General features: G+C 55.3%; 1 protein-coding gene across 1 annotated transcript; it reads right to left on the bottom strand.

The window, feature by feature from the left end:
• Nucleotides 1-4765: 4765 nt before the first annotated feature.
• Nucleotides 4766-10643, bottom strand: C7H2orf69 (chromosome 7 C2orf69 homolog). The gene is made up of 2 exons (XM_038749571.1): nt 10467-10643; nt 4766-6076 (listed from the first exon to the last, which is right to left on the bottom strand). The coding sequence occupies exons 1-2, from the start codon at nt 10641-10643 to the stop codon at nt 5354-5356; spliced, it is 900 nt and encodes a 299-aa protein (XP_038605499.1). The 3' UTR covers nt 4766-5353.
• Between the last annotated feature and the right edge of the window lie 4774 nt (nt 10644-15417).

The raw sequence follows: 15417 nt of genomic DNA, 5'->3' as shown, positions 1-15417 counted from the left end.
TACTCTGCACAAAGGTGTTCAATAAACAGCACCGCCTGGTCGATGGGCGCTCTGCCATTCGCTGCTCCCTTGCCTGTCCCTTCATTTGCAGCATGAAGGGAGCAACGTGGCCTAGGGAAAAGAGCCCGGGCCTGAGAGTCAAAGGTCCTGGGTTCCAATTCCGGCCCTGCCGCTCACCCGCCGCGTGGCCTCGGGCAAGTCACTTGACGTCTCCGGGCCTCTGTTTCCTCGACTGTAAAATGGGGATTCGATCCCCGCTCTGCCTCGTCCTTAGCCTGGAAGCCCAGTGAGGGACGGGGACTGTGGCCAAGCTGATGATCTTGTATCTCCCCCAGTGTTGAGCACAGTACTGAGCGCTTTAGCAAGCACCACCATTCTCATCATCCCCGCTCTTCTCGTGTAATGAGGAAGGTGGAACGCCTTGGCACAGACCAGATTGAGGAGCGTGCAGCGCGGCTTAGTCGTCATCATCATCATCATCATCATCATCGTATTTATTGAGCGCTTACCATGTGCAGAGCACTGTACTAAGCGCTTGGGAAGTACAAATTGGCAACATATAGAGACAGTCCCTGCCCAACAGTGGGCTCACAGTCTAAAAGGGGGAGACAGAGAACAAAACCAAACATACTAACAAAATAAAATAAATAGAATAGATATGTACAAGTAAAATAGAGTAATAAATATGTACAAACATATATACATATATACAGGTGCTGTGGGGAAGGGAAGGAGGTAAGATGGGGGGGATGGAGAGGGGGACGAGGGGGAGAGGAAGGAAGGGGCTCAGTGTGGGAAGGCCTCCTGGAGGAGGTGTGCTCTCAGTAGGCCCTTGAAGGGAGGAAGAGAGCTAGCTTGGCGGATGGGCAGAGGGATTGGGGGCATTCCAGGCCCGGGGGATGACATGGGCCGGGGGTCGATGGCGGGACAGGCGAGAACGAGGTACGGGGAGGAGATTAGCGGCGGAGGAGTGGAGGGTGCGGGCTGGGCTGGAGAAGGACAGGAGGGAGGGGAGGGAGGAGGGGGTGAGGGGATGGATGGATGGATGGACAGCCTGGAAGCCCAGGGGGAGGAGTTTCTGCCTGATGCGCAGATTGATTGGGAGCCACTGGAGATTTTTGAGGAGGGGAGTGACATGCCCAGAGCGTTTCTGGACAAAGACAATCCGGGCAGCGGCATGAAGTATGGATTGAAGTGGGGAGAGACACGAGGACGGGAGATCAGAGAGAAGGCTGATGCAGTAGTCCAGATGGGATAGAATGAGAGCTTGAATGAATATATGTATATATGTTTGTACATATTTATTACTCTATTTTACTTGTACATATTTATTCTATTTATCTTATTTTGTTAATATGTTTGTTTCGTCATCTGTCTCCCCCTTCTAGACTGTGAGCCCGCTATTGGGTAGGGACTGTCTCTCTATGTTGCCAACCTGTACTTCCCAAGTGCTTAGTACAGTGCTCTGCACACAGTAAGCACTCAGTAAATATGATTGAATGAATATATGTAAAATGGGGATTAAGACTATGAGCCCCTGTGGCACAACTGGATCACCTTGTAACCTCCCCAGCGCTTAGAACAGTGCTTTGCACATAGTAAGCGCTTAATAAATGCCATCATTATTATTATTGACTCAGAGATGAGGCTCAGAGGAGCCCAAGAGGCTGTGAGGGAGTGGAGAGCTTCTTACCCTGAAATTCATTCATTCAATCCTATTTATTGAGCGCTTACTGTGGGCAGAGCACTGTACTAAGCGCTTGGGAAGTACAAGTCGGCAACAGATAGGGACGGTCCCTACCCAACAACGCTTTGAAACTGCAAAGCAGAAGCAGCGTGGCTCAGCGGAAAGAGCACGGGCTTTGGAGTCAGAGGTCATGGGTTCTAATCCCGATTCTGCCACATGTCTGCTGTGTGACCTTGGGCAAGTCACTTAACTTCTCTGAGCCTCAGTTACCTCATCTGTAAAATGGGGATGAAGACTGTGAGCCCCACATGGGACAACTTGGTCACCTCGTATCCCCCCCCAGCGCTTAGAACAGTGCTCTGCACGTAGTAAGCGCTTAACAAATGCCATCATCATCATCAAAGCGGAGAAAGTGGCGCTAAAACGTGGCAATAGGCGTTTTCACTGGGGGGCTAAGAGAAGGGATAGTTCCCACCTCTGGTCCTTATCCTGTTTATGACCAGGAGAACTCCTTTGTGTATGGTGTCCACAAACTGCACAGCATCTTGGAGTTAGGAAAGAAATGGCCGATCCGAGGGAGACGGCGAATACCCGCTGTGATTTCTAACCGTTTGAGACGGCTACCTCGGCGACAGCAAAGACGGCCTAGCCTAGTGGAAAAAGCACGGGCCCGGGAGCCGGACGACCTGGGTTCCGATCCCGGCTCTGCCGACTGCTTGCTGGGGACCCTTGGGCAAGTCGCTTCACTTCTCTGGGCCTCAGTTCTCCCGTCCTCCCTCCTACTCAGCTCTTGTGCCCCAGGCGGAACAGGGATCGTGTCCTACTTCACGCGTATCCGCCCCACGGCTCAAAATGGTGTTTGACACACGGTAAGCGCTGAACAAATACCCCCAGAAAAAATTCAAAGCGGTGGGTGGAAACTCTCCTCGGGAAACGGGCAAACAGAGGGGCCCCGACCCCGGAAATCTCTCCCCTCTCGGCAGCAGCCGGGCAATCAAGCGTACACCCAGACGGCTCGAACGTGTCCATTCCGGGTTTTAATTCACTTTACAGTCGAGCCGTGGTGCTGCCGACATTTCGCCTCTTCCTACGAGTGTAATCTGTCAGCTGGCGCTTAAAGCGACGAAGACACGACTCCGCGTGCCATCCGCGGGAGTGACAAACCCGAACACGGGGAAAAGGCCAGAACCGGCTGCCAACTACGTACAAACCGAGGAGCCGGGGTCGGCTTCCAGAGCTTTCCGGGGCGGGGTGGGGAAAACTGTATTTGAAGAGAGTCAGGCTTTCACTTCTGGCACAGGGAGAAATAGACACGGTGATGGAGGATGGGCGAGGTGGAGAAATAACACTTCCCCTCCAATATCCAAAGTAAATGTCACAGGACGGTAGAGATTGGCGATTACTCCTTTTAACGTACCGGGAAACTTGAACTCGACAGTGACGGGAGGTAACGTCCCAGACGCGGGGGTGGGCTCACATCATACTACAGTCACCTCCTTAAGACGGCCCTTCGGAAACGGCTTATTTTTAGCCCCAACGAACGCTTTTCATATCAGGGTTCCTCCGCCGGTCATTTATCTGATTGTTGCGGCCCGCCCCCAAATCTTTCTACTTGGGAGCGTTCTTCAAATTGAAACGAGCAGAGAGATTATTTCCCACCCCCTGCCCGCTGCTACTTTCAACTCAGCTCTTACACTCCGGGAGGGCATTTTTCTGAGCGCCGAGTTAACGGAGACGACTGGTGTCGCCGTTTATCACGAACCGCGGCACCCGGACGAAAGATAAAAAAGAAGGGCTCGGGTGGCTGGAGCTGCTCTCTGTCAGAAGGGACGGTGGCTCTTGAGAAATCCTCGGCATCGATCGGGAAACTGAGTTACGGGTAGATAACCGAAAACGAGATTCTCTGACGGGGCCCGCCTTTTAAGCGCTTCCCCCCCACCTCCACCTTAAAAAACCATAAATAAAAATTCAATTTTCCAGTATTTTGGAATGCGTATGGCTAGAGGAGAAGCAGCGTGGCTCAGTGGAAAGAGCCCGGGCTTTGGAGTCAGAGGTCATGGGTTCAAATCCTGGCTCCGCCACTTGTCGGCTGGGTGACCGTGGGCAAGTCACTTCACTTCTCTGGGCCTCAGTTCCCTCATCTGTCAAATGGGGATGAAGACTGTGAGCCCCCCCGTGGGAGAACCTGATCACCTTGTATACTGCCCAGCGCTTAGAACAGTAAGCGCTTAATAAATGCTATCATTATTATTATTATTATTGTTATAGAGGGTTATTTCCTAAAACGCCCTAATCGCACTAGCTTTAGTCTTTGGGGGCAACTCTGATGAACCACTTTTTAGTTCTGCCAAAGTGTAGGCTCTTTGAGGTGAATTTTCAGGGGGCGAAACCCATGGCAGGTTGGATGAACCCTGGGACCTCTCCCATTCCGGGCTGACTCCTAGAAGAATCCCGCCGGTTATTCCCACCTATATCTTCTCCCCGACTCCCCTCCTTGAGTCTGTCAGTCCCGGCAGGCTGCCTACCCAAAAAAATCAGTTCGGGATGGTTTCGGTCTTCCGCACATCTGCATCCTGCCTTAAAAGCTGTTTCTTTGGGCTCGTCGGCAAACACGGCTTTAAAAAGGAGGGCGAGAGGGGAATCGTTACGGGTTACGAAGGTGAAAATCAATGAGACGTTCGGGCCCGTAAACTAAAATGCCGGTGTGGGGAAACGTTTCTTTGAACCCCTCTTCTAGCTAAGTCGTTTTGCCCAGAGGCCAAACCCATGTTTCCTCTGGGAAAACTCCGCTTCATCACGACGGAATCGCTCCCTCTTTGCACGAGGCTAATAAATGGATACTTTTTTTTTTCTTTTTTTTTTTACTTTTTCGCTCCCCAAGAAAAGATGAGTGAAACGAACGCGTTTTCCCATACATTAGATCTAGTAAGCAGCGGAGGATCGGCGCCCATTTATGCTGATGTTATATTCCGGCGCGGCGGGTTTCCTGACGGAACGGACAAAGAGAAACCGACCCGCCGGTGTATTGCCCTAAAAGGGTTCGTTTAAAAAAAAAAGAACAAAAAAACCAAATCAAGCTCCGATTCTAAAAAGGAATGTTAAAAATAGCCAGGGGTAGACAGAAAGCACCCCTTGGTGACTTGGCGACGTCTACGCTTTTTAGCTTCGTTGTTTTGAGAGACCGGCCCCGCAAGCGCGGAAGATCAGGGTGGGCAGCGAACAGGAGGCACGGGGCGGTACGATCCCTCCAAGGTACCGGAGAGTCCCGCTGTGGGTCTCGTGCATCGGCGAGACGCCCAGAGACCCGGAGCGTTCCCCCTTGGGCGCAGAACCGGGGCGGTGCGGCGACGCTGCTCCATCCCTGCTCCCGAGGTTCGTGTTTCCGAAGCTGGCGACGAGCGCTGGGTGGGCCCGCGTGGTATCTGACTCGATTACGGCGGTAAGGATGGGGCTGTCAGGAAGGACGTCCCGCCCCCAGATCCCGTTAACAGGAAGGTCAACGACCCTAGGCCGGTCCCGGTTGGGGCTCTGACCCCGGCCGGGGGGCGGTGGGGCTCGTATTCCGGGACTCCGTTGGCTACCGGGACCGTCAGGCCGTGCGGTTCTCTCTCCCCGAGCGTCCCTCGGCCTCGGGACGTTTCCCGGAATACGGCGACCCGGGGTCCCTCAGAAGACCTCGTGGACCCTGAAGTGGTTATCGATGGACGGGGCTTCTTTGGCGAAGTGGACCTGGCCCTTGACGCCGACGCCCAGGTCGGCCAGGATCTGCACGAACAGGCCGTGCTCCCGGCCGATCCAAGACCTCATGGGGTCCCGCACCTGGTAGGGCGTCACGTGGGCGTGCACCGAGATGCCCGTCCGAGACAGCTCCCACAGCGCCTCGGGGCACGTCACCCACGTGTCGCTGCCCCCCGAGTGGCCGCCGTCCAGCCAGTACATGGCCCGGACGGTCCGGAGGAAGGCGGCCAGGTCGCGGTCGGCCCGGGCGCCCTTCAGCTCGAACAGGAACTGGTTCAGGACCACGCAGCCTTTACTGAATCCGATCAGGGTGAAGGAGGCCGACTCCGGACGCTCCTCCTCCTCCTCCTCCTCCTCCTCCCCGGCGTCCCCGGCCCGCAGGGCGTCCCGGGCCAGGGCGAAGGCGTTGGTCAGCAGGGCGCGGAGGTGCCGCAGGGCCCCGAAGTCGGGGCTGTGGTCCGGGGCCCCGAAGGTGTTGCTGCGGACGAAGTTGTCGTAGCAGCTGAACTTGTGGAGGTGCATGCGGGAGCACTTGACCACCCACACGTGGCTGCCGGGGAAGCGGGCCGACAAGAGGGCCGCCACGCTCTCCAGGCTCCAGCGGTCCCACTGCACGTTCTCGGGGTGGCGCGCCATCACCTCGCCGTAGTTCTGAAAGAGGACGGCACAGGGGACCCGCGATCGGACGCCCGCTCGGCCCACTCCTTTCTTTCAATCAATCAATCAATCAATCAATCAATCGTATTTGAGCGCTCACTGTGCGCAGAGCACTGGACTAAGCCCTTGGGACGCCCAAGTTGGCAACATCTAGAGACGGTCCCTACCCAACAACGGGCTCACAGTCTAGAAGGGGGAGACGGAGAACAAAACATATTAACAAAATAAAATAAACAGAACAGATACGGACAAGTAAAATAGAGTAGAAGCGGGCCTCCGTTTCCTCGACTGGAAAATGGGGACGCCCGTCCGCCCTCCTACTTAGGTCATGCAGGGCAGGGACCGGGTCTGATCAATCAATCAATCAATCGTATTTACTGAGCGCTTATTGTGTGCAGAGCACTGGACTAAGCGCTTGGGAAGTACAAGTTGGCAACATATAGAGACGGTCCCTACCCAACAGTGGGCTCACAGTCTGATCTGTCGCTTGAAACGTAGTAAGCGCTCAGCAAATACCAATGAAAGAAAACGGCCAGTGCGTCTACTGGCTCCGGGGACAATCGCCTCCCCGGTGGGGTTGTGGTGGGGTGATGGGGGAGAAACGGGAAGAGGCGGGCGGAGACGGACTCTCCCGTCGGGGAGTGACCGTGGAGCCTCGTCATGAGCAGTGCTCGGCACATAGTAAGCGCTTAAATACCAGAATTATCATTATTATTAATCCCAACCCCGCCGCCGACTCCTAAAGTCTCGGGCGGATCGCAACCGCCCTAAACCTCCGCTGCTTCAAACCACCGGGTGGGAGGATACCGACACGCTATAGAAAAAATATCCAATAGATCAATAATAATAATAATAATAGTGATGGCATTTATTAAGCGCTTACGATGTGCAAAGCACCGTTCTAAGCGCTGGGTAGGTTAAAAAGTGATCAGGTGGTCCCACGGGAGGCTCACAGTCTTAATCCCCATTTTCCCGATGAGGTCACTGAGGCCCGGAGAAGTGAAGTGACTTGCCCAAAGTCACACAGCTGACGAGCGGCGGAGCCGGGATTTGAACCCATAATAATAATAATAATAATAATAATAATAATAATGGCATTTGTTAAGTGCTTACTATGTGCATAGCACTGTTCTACTAAGCGCTGGGGGGGATACAGGGTGATCAGGTTGTCCCATGGGAGGCTCACAGTCTTAACCCCCATTTTCCAGATGAGGTAACTGAGGCTCAGAGAAGTTAAGTGACTTGCCCAAGGTCACACAGCAGACATGTGGTGGAGCTGGGATTCGAACCCATGACCTCGGGACTCCAAAGCCCGGGCTCTTTCCACTGAGCCAGGCTGCTTCTCAATCAATATGTCAGGGTGGGTTGGAAACCACCAGACTGAGCCCCCTCCTTCCTCTCCCCCTCCTTACCTCCTTCCCCTCCCCACAGCACCTGGATATATGTTTGTACGCATTTATTACTCTATTTATTTATTTATTTTATTTGTACATATTTATTCTATTTCTTTTATTTTGTTAATATGTTTGGTTTTGTTCCCCATCTCCCCCTTCTAGACTGTGAGCCCGCTGTTGGGTAGGGACCGTCTCTAGATGTTGCCAACTTGGACTTCCCAAGCGCTTAGTACAGTGCTCTGCACACAGTAAGCGCTCAATAAATACGACTGAATGAATGAATGAAACACACCAACAGTGCTTTGCACATAGTAAGCGCTTAATAAATGCCATCATTATTATTATTATTATTATTAACTATGCTAGGTTCTGACCCAGAGGCCTGGAGGTTCTGCTCCGTACAGAGGATCAGACCCTAAGGTGCCAAGCTCCCGGGGGTTTCCATGCCCACCTGACCTGATGCCGTCAGTGAGAAGCGGCATGGCTCACTGGAAAGAGCCCGGGCTTTGGAGTCAGAGGTCATGGGTTCAAATCCTGCTTCACCACGTCTGCTGTGTGACCTTGGGCAAGTCACTTAACTTCTCTGTGCCTCAGTGACCTCATCTGTAAAATGGGGATTAAGACTGTGAGCCCCGCGTGGGACAACCTGATCACCTTGTATTCCCCCCCAGCGCTTAGAACAGTGCTTTGCACATAGTAAGCGCTTAATAAATGCCATCATCATTATTATTATTATTTGAAACGGATTTTCCGGTTGGGCTTTTACCTCCCACATGTTGGGGAGACCAGAGATTTGACGGCCCTGAGAAAATGTGCTGGTGACTCTGAGAGGACTGTTAAGCCTGTTAAGTGTGAGCCCGCTGTCAGGTAGGGACCGTCTCTATATGTTGCCAACTTGGACTTCCCAAGCGCTTAGTACAGTGCTCTGCACACAGTAAGCGCTCAACAAATACGATTGAATGAATGAATGAAAGTGAGAAGCAGCACGGCGCCGGGGGTCAGAAGGACCTGGGTTCTAATCCCCCTTCTGCCACACGTCTGCTGGGTGATCTTGGGTGAGTCATTTCGCTTCTCTGGGCCTCACTTCCCTCATCTGGAAAATGGGGATGGAGACCATGAGCCCCACGTGGGACAGGGACTGTGCCCAACACGACTGGCTTGTCTCCACCCCAGCGCTTAGTACAGTGCTCTGCACACAGTAAGCGCTCAACAAATACGATTGAATGAATGAATGAAAGTGAGAAGCAGCACGGCGCCGGGGGTCAGAAGGACCTGGGTTCTAATCCCCCTTCTGCCACACGTCTGCTGGGTGATCTTGGGTGAGTCACTTCGCTTCTCTGGGCCTCACTTCCCTCATCTGGAAAATGGGGATGGAGACCATGAGCCCCACGTGGGACAGGGACTGTGCCCAACACGACTGGCTTGTCTCCACCCCAGCGCTTAGTACAGTGCTTCCTCCTTCTAGACTGTGAGCCCGCCGTCGGGTAGGGACCGTCTCTATATGTTGCCAGCTTGTACTTCCCGAGCACTTAGTACAGTGCTCTGCACACAGTAAGCGCTCAATAAATACGATTGAATGAATGAATGCTTGGGCACACTTAAATCCCATCGTCATTATTAAGTCCCATATCAGTAACTTATTTCTTTCTGTTAATGTCTGTCTCCCCTGCTCGACTGAAGCTCACTGAGGGCAGGGAATGTTTATTGCTGTGTTGTACGTTTCCAAGTGCGCAGTCCAGCGCTCTGCACAGAGTCAAGTGCTCAATAACTAATAACAATAATAATAACGATGGCATTTGTTAAGCGCTTACCATGTGCAAAGCACTGTTCTAAGCACTGGGTTGGAGGGGGGGCGGGGGAATACAAGGTAATCAGGTTGTCCCACCTGGGGCTTACAGTCCTAATCCCCACTTTCCAGATGAGGTAACTGAGGCACAGAGAAGTGAAGTGACCTGCCCAAGGTTACACAGCTAACAAGTGGCGGAGCCGGGATTAGAACCCGTGACCTCTGACTCCCAAGCCCGGGCTCTTCCCATTGAGCCCCGCTGCTTCTTGGTGGTGTAACCCTCGAGCAAGAGAAGCAGCATGGTGCAGTGGCCAGAGCGTGGGCTTTTGTGTCAGAATAATAATAATTCTGGTACTTGTTAAGCGCTTAGTAGGTGGCAGGCACACGGGCTTGGGAGTCAGAGGTCTTGGGTTCTAATTCGGCCTCTGCCACTTGTCAGCTGTGTGATTTTGACCCAGTCACTTCACTTCTCTGGGCCTCAGTGACCTCAATGGGGATGAAGACTGTGAGCACCACGTGGGACAACCTCATCACCTTGTATCTATCCCAGCGCTTAGAACAGTGCCTGGCACATAGTAAGCGCTTAACTTTGGGCACGTCCCTTCACCTCTCTGGGCCTCAGTGACCTCATCTGTAAAATGGGAATGAAGACCGGGAGCCCCACATGGGACAACCTTGATGACCTTGTATCTAGCCCAGTGCTTAGAACAGTGCCTGGCACATAGTAAGCACTTAACTTTGGGCGCATCCCTTCACTTCTCTGGGCCTCAGTGACCTCATCTGTAAAATGGGGATGAAGACTGGGAGCCCCACACGGGCCAACCTTGATGACCTTGTATCTATCCCTGCGTTTAGAACAGTGCCTGGCACATAGTAAGCGCTTAACTCTGGGCACGTCCCTTCACTTCTCTGGGCCTCAGTGACCTCCTCTGCCCGGCACACAGTAAGCGCTTAACTTTGGGCGTGTCCCTTCTCTGGGCCTCAGTGACCTCATCTGTAAAATGGGGATGAAGACTGTGAGCCCCACATGGGCCAACCTTGATGACCTTGTATGATCTATGCCAGCGCTTAGAACAGTGCTGGGCACCTAATAAGCGCTTAACAAATACCACCGTTTTATGATGATGATGATGATGATTGGGATGGTTAGGGGCAGCGGGCGTGCCTGTGGTATGTGTGTGTGGGGTGGGCAGGGGACGGTTACCTGCACGTCCCCGGGGAAGTAGAGGAGGTGGTGCCGGGGCCGGGGCCGGGCCCGGGGCTCCGGGGCGGGCAGCAGGAGCAGCTCGTTGGTGCGGGCCGGGGGCGCCCCGGGCACCGGGGGCAGCCGCACCCAACCGCCCCAACGGGGGCCCGGGCCCGAGCCCACCGCCGACGCCATGGGCGCCAATGGGGGGAGCCGGGGGGACGGGCGGAGGGCAGTCAGGGGGCCCGTCAGGGGGCCCAGGGGGGCAGGCAGGGGGCCCAGGGGGGCAGGCAGGGGGCCCAGGGGGGCAGGCAGGGGGCCCAGGGGGGCTGGAGGGGGGCAGGCAGGCAGAAGGCCCAGGGGGGCAGGTGGAGGGCGATCAGGGGGCCCGGGGGGCAGGCAGAGGGCCCAAGGGGGCAGTCAGGGAGCCCGGTGGGGGGGGGGGGCAGGCAGAGGCACTCAGGGGGCCCGTCAGGGGGCCCAGGGGGGCAGGCAGGGGGCCCAGGGGGGCTGGAGGGGGGCAGGCAGGCAGAAGGCCCAGGGGGGCAAGCGGAGGGCAATCAGGGGGCCCGGGGGGCAGGCAGAGGGCCCAAGGGGGCAGTCAGGGAGCCCGGTGGGGGGGGGGGGGGGGCAGGCAGAGGCAGTCAGGGGGCCCAGGTGGGCAGGCAAGGGGCAGTCAGGGGGACGGGCAGGGGGCCCAGGGGGGCAGTCAGGGGGCCCAGGGGGGCAAGCAGAGGGCCCAGGGAAACTGGAGGGGGCAATCAGGGGGCCCAGGGGGGCAGTCAGGGGGCCCAGGGGGACAGGCCGACGGCAGTCAGGGGGTCCGGGGGGGCAATCAGGGGGCCCAGGGGGGCAGTCAGGGGGCCCAGGGGGGCAGGCAGGGGGCCCAGGGAGGCAGTCAGGGGGCCCAGGGGGGCAGGCAGAGGGCCCAGGGAGGCAGTCAGGGGGCCCAGGGGGGCAGGCAGAGGGCAGTCGGGGGACCCGGGGGGACAGGCAGAGGGCGCAGGGGGGCGGTCAGTCAGGGGGCCCAGGGGGGCAAGCAGAGGGCCCAGGGGGACAGGAGGGGGCAATCAGGGGGCCCCGGGGGGACAGTCAGGCGGCCCAGGGGGACGGGGGGGGGCAATCAGGGGGCCCGGGGGGGCAGGCCGACGGCAGTCAGGGGGGCCCGGGGGGGGGGCAGTCAGGGGGCCCGGGGGGACGGGCAGAGGGCAGTCAGGGGGGCCCAGGGAGCAGTCGGGGGGCCCAGGGAGCAGTCGGGAGGCCCGGGGTGGCGGGCAGAGGGCCCAGGGAGGCAGTCAGCGGGCCTAGGGAGGAAGGCACAGGGCGGTCAGGGGGGCCCGGGGGGACAGGCAGAGGGCCCAGGGGGGCGGTCAGTCAGGGGGCCCGGGGGGGGCAGGCAGGGGGGCAATCAGGCAGGCCCAAGGGGACAGTCAGGGGGCAGCCGGAAGTCGGGGAGGCCCGGGGGCAGTCAGGGGGTCGGGCGGAAGTCGGGGGGCCGGGGGGGGGCTCGGGGGGGGGGCCCCCTGCCAGCCTCCTTCACCTCAGCGGCCTCCCGCCTGGTCCGGCCCGGCCTGGCCCGGGGGGGGGGGGGGGGGGCGCGTGACGTCACCGCGCCGCTCTTACGCACACACGCAGGAAGGCAGGCAGGCGGGCCCGCCCGCAGGCCCGCAGGCCCTCACATAGGCAGCCCGGAGGGCGGAGGCGGGGCCGCTAGGCCCAACGCCCCCCTCGCAGTTCGCCTCAGCCCGTTTGTTAATAAGAATAACAGTGACAATCAGAATAATCATCTTGGTATTTAATAAGCAATTACTAGGCGCCAAGCACCGCGCTTAGTCCAGTGCTCTGCGCACAGTAAGCGCTCGATAAATACGATTGAAGGAAGCACTGTTCTAAGGTCGTCAAAGTTGTCCCTCGTGGGGCTCCCAGCCTTCATCCCCATTTGACAGATGAGGGAACTGAGGCCCGGAGAACTGAAGTGACCTGCCCAAAGTTAAGCGCTTACTATTCATTCATCCAATCGTATTTATTGAGCGCTTACTGGGTGCGGAGCACCGGACTAAGCGCTTGGGAAGTCCAAGTTGGTAACATAGAGAGACAGTTCCTACCCAATAATGCAGGCTTACAGTCTAGAAGGGGGAGACAGACAACAAAACAACACATCTATGTGCCAAGCACTGTTCCAAGCACTGGGGGGATACAAGGTCATCAAGGTTGTCCCCCGTGGGGCTCCCAGCCTTCATCCCCATTTGGCAGATGAGGGAACTGAGGCCCGGAGAACTGAAGTGACCTGCCCAAAGTTAAGCGCTTACTATTCATTCATCCAATCGTATTTATTGAGCGCTTACTGGGTGCGGAGCACTGGACTAAGCACTTGGGAAGTCCAAGTTGGCAACATAGAGAGACGGTCCCTACCCAATAATGCGGGCTTACGGTCTAGAAGGGGGAGACAGACAACAAAACAACACATCTATGTGCCAAGCGCTGTTCCAAGCGCTGGGGGGATACAAGGTCATCAAGGTTGTCCCCCGTGGGGCTCCCAGTCTTCATCCCCATTTGACAGATGAGGGAACTGAGGCCCAGAGAAAGTGACTTGCCCAAACTTAAGCGCTTACTATGTGCCAAGCACTGCTCTAAGCGCTGGGGGGATACAAGGTCATCAAGGTGGTCCCCCGTGGGGCTCCCAGTCTTCATCCCTATTCTACAGATGAGGGAACTGAGGCCCAGAGAAGTGACTTGCCCAAAGTTAAGAGCTTACTAGTTTGCCAAGCACTGTTCTAAACGCCAGAGGGGATACAAGGTCTTCAAGGTTGTCCCCCATGGGGCTCCCAGTCTTCATCCCCATTTGACAGATGAGGGAACTGAGACCCAGAGAAGTGAAGTGACTTGCCCAGAGCCACACAGCTGATAAGTGGTAGAGCCGGGATTAGAACCCAGGACCTCTGACTCCCAAGCCCGGGCTCTTTCCACTGACCCACGCTGCCTCCCTTCCGTTCCCTCCCCGCTGCCTGCTTCAAAGTGTCAGAGAGCCCGAGCGACAAACAAAATCATAATCATAATCATAATGGTATTTCTTAAGCACTTATTAGGTTTCAGGCACTATACTAGGTGCTGGGGTGGAACATAATAATAAAAATAATAATGATATTTGTTAAGCGCTTACTAGGTGCCAAGCACTGTACTAAGCACTGGGATGCAGCGTGGCTCAGTGGAAAGAGCCTGGGCTTTGGAGTCAGAGGTCACAGTTTCTAATCCCAGCTCCCCAACATGGCAGCTGTGTGACTTTGGGCAAGTCACTTCACTTCTCTGGGCCTCAGTTCCCTCATCTGGAAAATGGGGATGAAGACTGTGAGCCCCACGCGGGACACCCTGATCACCTTGTAACCTCCCCAGCGCTTAGAACAGTGCTTTGCATATAGTAAGTGCTTAATAAATGCCGTCATTATTATTATTATTACGAGCTAATCCCCCTCCGCCCTAAAGCACTGGTGTATATAGTACTGATTTCCAGACACAATTTATCGCTTCCTTCTGCGTTCCTTGTTCTGTTTTTCTCTAATGGCTCCGTAAGTTCGGGAGCACAGTTCTGGTGAATTAGAGGACACCGAGAGGGAAGACTGTGAGCCCGTTGTTGGGTAGGGATTGTCCCTATTTGTGGCCAAATTGTGCTTTCCAGGTGCTTAGTCCAGTGCTCTGCGTACAGTAAGCGCTCAGTAAATACGATAGTACATATCTATAATTCTATTTCCCCTCTCAGGGTGGCACCTGGAGAGTTTCCAGTCCTTTATCAGTCGCGGCTTCGGGAGGGAGGGTGAAGCAGAGGCCTACTCATTCCATGCCTAGCTTGGCCACCTCCAGGAGGCCTTCCCAGACCGAGCCCCTTCCTTCTTCTCCCCCTCGTCCCCCTCTCCATCCCCCACATCTTACCTCCTTCCCTTCCCCACAGCACCTGTATATATGTATATATGTTTGTACATATTTAGTACTCTATTTATTTATTTATTTTACTTGTACATATCTATTCTATTTATTTTATTTTGTTAGTATGTTTGGTTTTGTTCTCTGTCTCCCCCTTTTAGACTGTGAGCCCACTGTTGGGTAGGGACCGTCTCTATATGTTGCCAACTTGGACTTCCCAAGCGCTTAGTACAGTGCTCTGCACACACTAAGCGCTCAATAAATACGATTGATTGATTGATTGATTGGCCAGTGGGTAGCGAGTGTCAGGCCATCTGCTACAAATCAAAACTACCCCGTTCTGGGCAGCGGCGGCCTGGGAGAGAGTAGAGGGTGGAGACTCAAGTTTACCACACATAAGGAGGCGATGGTCAACCACTTCCAGATTTTTACCAAGAAAACTCTTTGGATCCACCGCCGGAAAGATTGCAGATGGAGAGCGGGGCTTTCTGGGAGAGATGCGTCCGTGGTGTCGCTTATGGGTCGGAGACGACTCGACGGCATAACACAAGGCAAGACTGTGTGCGGAGCGCTGTACTAAACACTTGGGAGACATAGTATAATAACGTCACACACATTGGAGAAACAGTGTGGCTCAATGGAACGAGCATGGGCTTGGGAGTCAGAGGTCATGGGTTCTAATCCCGGCTCCGCCACTTGTCAGCTGGGTGACTTTGGGCAAGTTGCTTCACTTCTCGGTGCCTCAGTTCCCTCGTCTGGAAAATGGGGATGAAGACTGTGAGCCCCGCATGGGACAACCTGATCACCTTGTAACCTCCCCAGCGTGTAGAACAGTGCTTTGCACATAGTAAGCTCTTAACAAATGCCATCATCATTATTATTACCTTTATGTTCTATATTATAAATGCCTTATTTAGATTAAAGCCCGTCTCTCCCTCAAGACGGCAAACTCACTATGGGCAGGGAACATGTCATATCTCCCAAGCGCTTGGGACGACGCTCCGTATGCAGACAAATGCTCCACGAATACCGTCGACGATGATGATGATGATAG

This window comes from Tachyglossus aculeatus, chromosome 7 (assembly GCF_015852505.1).
Source record: "Tachyglossus aculeatus isolate mTacAcu1 chromosome 7, mTacAcu1.pri, whole genome shotgun sequence".
NCBI classification, from domain to species: Eukaryota; Metazoa; Chordata; class Mammalia; order Monotremata; family Tachyglossidae; genus Tachyglossus; species Tachyglossus aculeatus.
Note: the sequence above shows the minus strand (reverse complement) of the source record. Positions and strands in the feature narration are given on the sequence as shown.